Source organism: Heterocephalus glaber, unplaced genomic scaffold, assembly GCF_053883595.1.
Source record: "Heterocephalus glaber isolate CG9 unplaced genomic scaffold, H.glaber_assembly_v1.0 deba00001673, whole genome shotgun sequence".
Classification (NCBI taxonomy): domain Eukaryota; kingdom Metazoa; phylum Chordata; class Mammalia; order Rodentia; family Bathyergidae; genus Heterocephalus; species Heterocephalus glaber.
In genome coordinates, this window is record NW_028258410.1 from 13,330,940 (window position 1) to 13,340,472 (window position 9,533).

Sequence of the window (9,533 nt, forward strand, 5' to 3'; positions counted from 1 at the left end):
TGGCTAGGATGCCTCGGGCAGCTGGCAGGGGCTCACTCCCGAAGACTGAGTATTCCCACGCATTGCAACGCCCACAGCCCACACCTCCCTTGCTTGGTTGGATCCAGTACCTCCTTCTCCTAAGGGGCAGGTGCCTGAGCCTAAGCAATACCACTGCTGATCTGCACCAGACACGTGACAACCGAGAGGACAGCTCAGGGGCCTCAGACTTTGTTCTCAGAACGCTGGCCCTAGGCGAGGGCTACAGCTCAGTGGCTGAGCACGTGCTTTAACAGCCGAGCCCTTAGGTTCAATCCTCACCACCCAGAAAAAGTTGGCACCTCAGTCTGGGATGCCAACTACCCTTTCTCCGCTTCCCAGGCCACCAGGTTGGGAGGAGGACGGTTCTCCACCCTGTGATGAAGAGCCAGGACAACCAAGAGTCTCACTAGGAAGAGAAAATGGAATTTCAGATCTCTCCAGGGCGCACACAACTTCCCCACTCAGTCTATTCTAGGCCCCATTCAGACCAGAAATCAGCTCTACTATCCCACTCATGGAAGGACTTAAAAGAAAAAAAAAAGTTAGAATCAGACATTCAAAGATTCTATCGAGAATACTTTTATTATACAAGTACCATACACAGCAGTTATCTGAGGAACATTCACAAACCCACACAAACTCTCCCCACACCCATCTCAGGGTTGAGTCAGCAATGAGATAGCAAGTTATTGCTTTCTGAGAGAGCCCGTTAAATAGACTCTTCCAAACCAAGAGCAAAGCCTGGTATCCTCTCAGTTCTTAAGACCCTGTGTACGGGTGAATAAACTCTAAAGATGTTATAGATTACCCCATCACCATTAAAAGTTAATATTAAAATCGAATCCCATTTCTCAAAAAGTCATAGGAAGTACACCAGTATTTACAGACCCCGTTAAATTATGCATAAATAAAATCTGTACACACAACAAACACACTGTTTCTCAACATACAGAGCTCCGCAGGGACTTGGGGTGACAGGCAGCTGCCAGGCTTCACGCCTACCCTTTTCAAGTTTACTCAAAAAAAAAAAAAAATCAAGATCTGAAATAAATATGCAAATAAAGCTTTAGTACCTTACAGGAAGAGGTCCATTGCCAAGAGTTTCCCATTTAAAGAGTTAACTTTCAAAGTTAAAAAAAGAAACATGAAATCAGCAGGCTTTGTTTCTACAAGTTTTCTAAAACCAGAAGGGCCCCTTTGAACTTGGGGTGTAAAGTGTGCTGAATACCACCCGTTAACCAGATGCTAAGCACAAAGAACTCCTCCTCCCTCCGGAGGATGTGATCGCCAAAGAACTTAGGTAAGGACTCGCTGTTTTAGGGTAAATATTTAGTGGATACAAAAACCAGCCATTGTATCTTAACACTGAAAAAATAAGCTGTCGATCTGTTAATGTCACATCAATTTGACATTACAACAGCCAAGTGGATGGTTTCTTGGGAGGCCCAGGCAGTTTATTGATTTTAAAACTTGTAGCACCACTTCGAGGGACAGGATGCTTGGGGTTCCAAAGTATAAATGCGTAACATGTAACAAAAGCCAAACCCAGTGCTTGTCACCTTGGGATCCAATGTCCAGAGAGAGAGACTTCAGCACTGGAGAAACCAAGGAGTCCAGGAGGGAAATCAGAATGGCCGTGACGCGGGCAGAGATCGGGCAGGCAGTGAGCTGTCTCCCCAGGTGCCAGGCTTGCAGTCTGTGGGGGGTGGAGCAGGGTGGATCTTCCAGTCCTTGCCCTTCCCGAAGCTCTGGCCCTCGGTCCACCCACTGTCACTTGCGGTGCTTCTCCATTTTCTCCAGAGTCTTGCTGGAATCCGCGGGGCTCTGGTCTCCCGGGTTCATGTAGGACTTGTCTATCATAATCAGGGCCTCTTTGATGTAGTTCTGCACGGCGGACACGGCGGCGCAGATGGCCTGGCTGCCAAAGCCGTGGGTGATCAGGCTGAAATGAGACAGGCAGCCCTGGATGTTCGCCTCCAAGACGGGGGTGGGCCGGTTGTTCCCATTGGGGGTCCGGTCTTGATTGAGGAGGTCCGTGAACTCCTTGCACACTTGCCTGTGAAGAAGACAGTCAAGGGGGTCCCATTAGCTGAATTTAGCACTTCCCAGGGGAGGGGCAAAGAACCAACTACCCTAAGGGGGCACCTGGAGCTCAATCAGCTGCGGAATGGAGGAAGAACGCCTGAATGCCTCCCCGATGGGGCCAGAGTCTGAGGCCGGCAGGCAGCTACTCTATTATGTTCCCGTGGTCGGCTTGAATCACCTGCGGTCCACGCATCCCTGTCCCAGAGGTACCAGCTGCCCGATGATGGGAGAGCACTGTGTATCACACTGTAGCCCTTAGCACCTATTATCTGCCGGGCCCTGAGCTAAGGGCTCCCCCCCCACCCCGGCTTTCTAATAAGCACTATCTTATTTAATCCCTGCTTCAATTAGGAAAGATAACAGCATCAACCCTTATCAGCTGGCCAAGGTTATCAAGACCTTCGGGTTGAGGGGCAGTTTATTTTGGTACAAATTAGTTCCAACAAATAAGCCCTAATCAGGAACCCAGAATATCCTCACCTCCAAGAAATTGCCCTCTTCCTCCGTCTCCCCAGGCAAACAGCTCTGGTTCACTGAACGTGATCGAAAACCAACTTACTGCTGGGCTCCAAGAGAAACTCCACAGCTACATCAAGGAGCTTGTGAGACATTTAATTTGCTCAAGACTTTAAAAAACAAGTCTTGCTACTCAGGAGGCTGAGGCATGAGGACTGAAAGTCCTACCCCAGCCTGGGCAACTTTGAAAGACCCTGTTTCAAAAATGAAATTAAAATGGCTGAGAATGTAGCTCAATGCTCCCTGGATTTGATCCGCAGTAAAGGACTGAATGCATCTAGCTTTTGTGAAAGCAGCCCGCCATTCTTTTTTGCTACATCTTACTTCATGAATGCTCCCCTTTTTTTGGAGCCCAAGGGACTGCTGAATCCTAAACTTCAAGGTCAAGAGCAACCTGGGTACTTACTGTGCAGCCAGAAGCATATTCTTCCTGTTTGCCATCTCATTCCGTCCTCCAAGATGGAGCCTGGTTAAATACTCTGCCACTGGTTTGCTAGGAAACTCTGCTTCACAGACATAGGCAAAGTCTCGGGCCAAATGGACTGCTTCGCCTACAGTGATCACCAACAACAGATTTGGTCAGAGTCACTGCTGGCAAACTGCCCTTCCCCTCTCTCTTTTTTTTTTCTTTGGTACCGGGGATCAAACTTGGGACCTTGCGCTTGGGAGGCAGGCAGCGGAACCACTGAGCTAAATCCCCAGCCCGTCCTCCCCTCTTTCTGGCCTTCACTGTCTACCAGTCACTTTGCATTCTTTATGAAATCACGCCCAGGACAAACTCTCCCGCAGCAGGGTGGAGCTCTAGCCCGGGAATATCAAGGGAGTGAGAACCATACCAGGTGATGGGTGAGGACTCTGGGATTTTTAACTGTGCTTATAGAAAGTCTACAGTCCCTTTCCGGAGGAACAGATAATCAGACACACCTGTGCTTTCTCCTGATAAGGGTCAGTCTCACTAAGTCGTCCAGGATGACGTTGAACTTGCTAGGGCTGGGCTCAGACTTGCAGTCCTCCTGTCTCAGCCTCGCCAGTGCTGGGACTGCAGGTGTGCACCATGCCTGGCTTTTTTTTTTTTTTTAAAGGAGCCCTTATACTGAAAAGGGCAGAGCTCTAGAATGTTTCTTTCTTTCTTTTTTTCTTTTCCCAAAGGAAGGGGTATCAGGTGCAGTCGCACACACTTGTAATCCCAGCACTCCAGAAGCTGAGGCAGAAGGATTGCTACCAGTTCGAGGTCAGCATGAGGTACAAAGTGAGCTCAAGGCCAGCCTGGACTACATAGCCAGACCGGGTCTCAAACAAACCCAAAACAAAAGGAGGGGGCGTGTTTCTTATTGGAAGTGAATATGAGCCTCAAAACAGCAGCTTGGAACCTTCCTTCCCGTTGTCCCAGTTATTGGGGAAGCAGAGGCAGGTCCCCTTCCTGGCTCAAGGTACCAGACTAGAGCCTTGTAAGCAAACAGACGGCTGGAGGGAGCCCTGGCCATGGCGTCTCAGGCCGAGAGCCGTTACTGGGGCATGCTGTCCATCTCAGTGCCCCTGCCCGGCTGGCGAGGGAGCCCTGCAGATGCGTGTGGATACTGCATGTGGGGGCCCTGCCAGGCTCCCCGCGGGCGGCTGCTCTCACAGGCAGGCCTTTCTGCACCGGTCCTCCGCAGGCACTCATGAAAAAGGAGACTCTGCCAAGTCTCTCAGCACCGCAGAGGGAAGTAAGGTTCCCCGCAGGCAAGCTGCTCCCCAGCTGCCCAGCCCTGCTCCTGCGCAGGGCCTGGACGGGGTCCCCAGCACTGTGCTGCTGGTTTTGCTTTAAAAAATTTAAAAAGATGGCCTGCTCGCTCGCCCTCTTTTAAAGGTTGTGCTGCATTCTGGGCTACTTTCCAGACTGGGCGGAGGGTTTCCCATGCTGGAGACTGAAATGCCACATACTACGATCTGAAGATGGGGGGCAAGAGCTCTTTTGTTGACCAAGGGTTCCATTACTTTTTTCTTTTGATGGGAAGAAGGACTTGGGAATTGGGCCAGTTCCATTGTGTGTACTGACGGCAATTCCAATATTCCAACGGCTATGAAAATCAGACCCAACACTTCTGCCCACCAGTGAGTAGCTGGCTTTTAAAAGACAGCCCGGGGCTGGGGATTTATTAGCTCAGTGGTTCCGCCACCTGCCTCACAAGCGCAAGGTCCTGAGTTCAATCCCCAGTACCCCCCCACCCCCCAAAAAGATGGACCAAACGATCACCATCTTTCAAAAACAGGTTCATTTAAACAACTGTTTCACTCAGGAAAAACCCTTTTTTGTCTTTTTTGGTTATACTGGGACTGAACCCAGGGCCTCTGCAGTGAACCACAACCCTAGCCTCCCACCTTTTATAATTGAGACAAGGTCTCACTAAGTCACTCAAGTTGCCTGGGGTGGGCCCAAACTTGCAACCCTCCTGCCTCAGCCTCCAAAGTGCTGGGATGACAGGGGGGAGCACCACCACCATGTCGGGCTAGCAACTTCTTTTTAACAGATTTTTCTGGGGCCGGGGATTTAGCTCAGTGGTTCTGCTGCCTGCCTCCCAAGCACAAGGTCCCGAGCTCGATCCCCGGTACAAACCCCCCCCCCCAAAACGCCCCAATTAATAGATTTTTCTGGGGAACCTGGAATAGAGCATGTAGGCAGCCAGATCCTTAACTAAGTTATTTAATAAATTATGATTCCCTGTACAAAACCGAGCAACTGAAATTGCTTTCATCTCTCTCTAGTGTGATGGGAGTCTCTGAGTTGTTTTCTGGCTTAATTTTTTTTTTTTAACAAAAGTATTAAAGACAACACAGAGCACAAATTAAAAACGCCACATTTCGAGAGAAACACAGTGGCACTGACCTTCCACAAGGGACGTCAGGAGCGTCACATGGGCAGCCTTGCGCCTGCCGGCTGGAAGATTCAGTCCTATCTTGTCCAGCTTCTCCCGCAAGGACCGGCCTCCGTTTTTGGATTTAGCTCTGGGAAGAGATAATTGGCGACTCTCAAGAAGCTGCACTGTGAAAATTCTCCATTCCTGAAGCGCTGCTGTCAAAGCGGTCACCCGTCAAACACTACAGGGTCCTCTTTTTATTAATCCCTGTAAAATTAAAATCCAAACTCTTCCCTAAAACCACCACCTCCCAACACAAACACAGAAACCCACAACAAAACACAGAACACTGCAAGTTGTACCCGAGCAGAGAGATAAATCTTCACTTACAAAACTGCAAAGCTCCTCCCAGACGCTCCCGGGAAACAGAACCCAGCAGCCAGCCCCCTTCCCTCAGTACAGATGCTACACTTCATACATGGAATCCAGTCCCCAGCAATGATAATTTGTTAGCGTTTGTTTTAGCACTTCCTTCTACATTTGGCACTTTCTAGAAGACAAGTGTGCTTCAAACTCTCTCTGCACCTATTAGAATTCAGCGTTAGGTATAAAAGTTACATAAATGTTAAAAATACCTCTCGGCTCTGTTACATATTCACTTTCAGCTACCCAACCCCTGCACCTCCAGACGGCCCCCAGTACCTTCTGAGAACCCCGCCCAGGAGGGAGGCGTTCAAGCATTCAGGCGGTGACAGTCGCCTCTGCACTTCAGCCACCGTCACTTTGTATTTAGACGTGGAGCTGAGCAGAGACAGCCTTCCGGGGACCGAGCAGAACACCTCGCTTGGGTTCATCACAGCTCCCACCAGGTCCTTCTGGCAGGGAAGGTTCAGGGGGTTCTTGGTCATCGTGATGGGACCTGTGGGGACACCAGGCCCAGAGGTCACCAAAACCACCCACCAAAACTGAAAGCAGCCGTTGGACAAACAGCAAAGCCTGAACACTGGACTGGGAATTGCAAGCTGACATTTTATTCTTCTTCGCTCAAAAATAAATCAAATCTGCAATTCACAAGTTAACACCTTGGGAAGCTAATTAGGCAGAGCCCAAGCTGAGGGTTTTTGGTTCTGTCTCCCAAGATAAGCTGTTTAATGAGACCATTTGTTTTCAATACAAATAAATGAGGATTCGTCCCCCTTCAATCAAGGAGCAACTAAGCCTCCAGGTCCCATTGGGCTCTTTTTGCTTAAACCCTTCAGTACAACTGATCTTGGTAAAGTTCAGAATACAAACTAACCCATTCTTTTGGAAGGTATACTGGGATTTTTCAGTTTATTTTTCAACTGTTCTCCACACCCCACGTTCCCCTACCCATTCAAGCCGTTCAATTTCAAATTACAGAATTTGACTAGCTTCAGTTTAGGTCTATCTACTCCATTTCCCCAAATGGCCGGAGGGGTAAACCTGTCGGGTATGGAACTTTTCCCAATCTCTCTCCTCCCTTGCAAAACCCAGCCTCCGACAGTTGGAGAAGCTCTGTTCCCTTTAGGACTGTTTAGCAAGCCAAACTATTTCAGAGCCTTTTCTGGTAGATTAGAATGAAGGAGCCCCTCCCGTAAGTGTTTGAAAAAGAACAAACCAAAATCTCATCAACTCATTCAATTTAAACTGCCGCAGAACCCATCACTCAACTGAGGCGAGTCTGTGTGGTTTTTGCAAAGTCACTATACCACCTCGCTTCTCCGCCCGGCCCCGGAGAACACCTCTGCCATTCAGAGTTCCACTTCCCCAGAAAGCCACGGGGCAACACCTCAGAGACCGAGAGAAAAGCTCCTAACTCTTCCATCAGAACGCTCCTCTTCGTTCAAGTGGAAAGAAATCCTTTCTTCTTCGGAAACCCCAGCCTCCTTGAGTCGCGGCCGGTGCCCTGCACCAGAGGTCCCGTGTTGGTCCCCACGCCCGGCCCTGCCGGTAAGTGGTGACTCCGCAAGTTGGGGCGCACTCTTATTTACCTTTGCGAATTACAGTCTGATCGTGCAGAAGCAGGTGCTGATCGTCCACATTCTGGGGGAGAAACGACAAAGTTTCCTTTAAGTTTGGGGGCGGCGGGGGAGAGGGGAGGCTGTGGGCTCGAAGGTCCGGCCGGAGCCTCGGCTCACCTGCACCTCGTCCATCGGGTGAGCCATGTCGTGCAGCCCCAGGTTGTCCGCCAGGCCCGCGGCCTCCAGGGAGTGCGCGTGGGGCAGCAGCAGGTCGGAGCGGCGGTAGGCGTCCCTGCGGGAGCTCACGGAGCCACCGTCCAGCCCCGAGAGGTGGGGGAGCAGGCCGGCGGGGCGGCCGTGGTGCGAGGGCAGGCCGGCCCCGTCCTGGCCCTGGCGGCCGGGCCAGCTCTGCTGCTGGCTGCCGGTGGGCGCTGGCTGGTGCAGCGGGTTGATGGCGGCGGCGTAGGCTTCGCCCAGATGCGAGTAGGGGTCGGCCGACTGCGAATACGCCAGCTGCTGGTAGGGCGGCGGGAAGTAGGGCGGCTGGTACTCGCCGACTCCGGCGTGGGAGAGCGGCGGCGCGGGGCTGTAGAGGTGCTGCCCGGCCGAGGAGAGGTGGGGGATGCGCGGGGTCCCATTGCTGCTCGCGTCGTGGCGGTCCTGGAGAAAGGAGGAGCGCAGCCCCGGTTAGTGCGAACCCCGCTCCGGCGAACCGCCCCGCGTCCCGAAGGCAGCCGAGCGCCCAGGGGCCCGCCCTGCCGCCGCCGCCGCCGCCGCCGCCGCGGGGCCCTGCCCCGGCCCCGAGCGCCCCCGGGCTCTCCGACCTGGGGGCATGGGTGCTCCAGGCCCGGCGGCGAAGTTCCGGGCGCTCCGACGCCCGCGGCGCCCCGAGGTGCCGAGCACGGACCCCAGGGCCTGGGCCCGGAGAGGCGGGGGCCGGCGCCCGGAGAGGCTGGCGCGCGCGGGAAGCCACGCCGAGCGCGCTCGCTCTTCAGCCCGCACATGTCGCAGTGGCGTGGCTAGGGGAGCGGCCGGGCGGGATGAAGAGCGCTTCCCCACCCCGGGGACCCTCCCTTCCACGCCCCCCGGACGAAGACCTCTGGGCGGGTGACGCTCCCAGGCAGTGCCACCCTCCCGAAGCCGCCCGCGGCGCCGGGGCTGCCAGTCTCGCCGGGCTCAGTGGGGCCACGCGGTGCCCGGCCGCGCTCCGAGTTCCCGCACATCTGGACGCAGAGGGCTCGGAAGACCCCAGCACCAGGCGGCCCGGCCGGCGCACTCCCCTCGCCCGCCCGGAATTCCAGAGGAACGCTTCTCCCTCTTCCCGAGGTCACCAGGGGAGCAGGACGCCAGGAGCGGGGCGCTACCGCCCCCTAGCGGGAGTCCGCGCCGCACCAGCGCGCCCCCCGAAGTCCCGAGCGCCCTGCGCTCCCGCGCCCCGTTCCTCTCCGGGCTGGCGCTCACCGCCCGCGTCTTCTTCCTCTTCCCGCTCGCCGCCTCCCTCCCTCCTACTCCGCGAAACTGCAGCCCAACCTGTCCGACAGGCTGGAGCACTCGAGAGCTCCCGGCCCCGTTTGGCCCCAGCGCCCTGGATAGCCCGGCTCTCCGCTCCCCCGGAGACAGCGGGCAGGGACCAGCCGGCCCGGGGACTCGGACGTCCAGCGAGAAGGCCGCGCGCGTCTCGGGCTGCAGGCGCGCTTGCTTCCGAGGACGCGCGGGAAGGCAGGGTCGCCGACCCCGCAGGAGCCCGAGCGCACGCTCTGCCACTGTCCGCCGGGCCGGGCTCTCGCCCGGAGGCCACCCCGGCCCGCCACGCCGGGCGAGTCCCTGCGGGGCCGGCTCACCTCGCAGTCCTCTTCGTACTTGACATTCTCGGTGAGTTTCCACAACATGGCGTCCGGCGTCCCCCAAAACAGTCGCCAATTAAATCCAGGCTCCCCCCACCCCCCGAGCGGTAAATCCAAAATCGGGGTCACGGTGGCCGGCTGTCCACCGCCGCCCCGCCGCGCGGGCCTCGCTGTCCCGGTCACCGGGCGCTCATGGGCGGCTGACCGCGTGGACGCCGTGGGCCGTGGAGCCGCGCCCGCGCCGTGAG

The 9,533-nt window shown here is 54.9% G+C and overlaps 1 protein-coding gene across 5 annotated transcripts; it reads right to left on the minus strand.

Annotated features, from left to right (window-relative positions):
- Positions 1–584: 584 nt before the first annotated feature.
- On the minus strand, positions 585–9,532 carry Tfap2c (transcription factor AP-2 gamma). Of its 5 annotated transcripts, none has more exons than XM_087197974.1 (8): positions 9,283–9,504; positions 7,619–8,101; positions 7,472–7,523; positions 7,279–7,386; positions 6,162–6,378; positions 5,489–5,607; positions 3,029–3,173; positions 585–2,077 (listed from the first exon to the last, which is right to left on the minus strand). In XM_087197974.1, exons 1-8 carry the CDS (start codon positions 9,328–9,330, stop codon positions 1,792–1,794), a joined length of 1,458 nt encoding a protein of 485 aa, XP_087054100.1. In that variant the 5' UTR covers positions 9,331–9,504; the 3' UTR covers positions 585–1,791. The 5 variants fall into 5 exon arrangements, with proteins under 5 accessions (XP_087054100.1, XP_087054099.1, XP_087054098.1 ...); XM_087197973.1 differs by lacking the exon at positions 9,283–9,504 and adding an exon at positions 8,539–8,929; XM_087197972.1 differs by lacking the exon at positions 9,283–9,504 and adding an exon at positions 8,266–8,530.
- Between the last annotated feature and the right edge of the window lies 1 nt (position 9,533).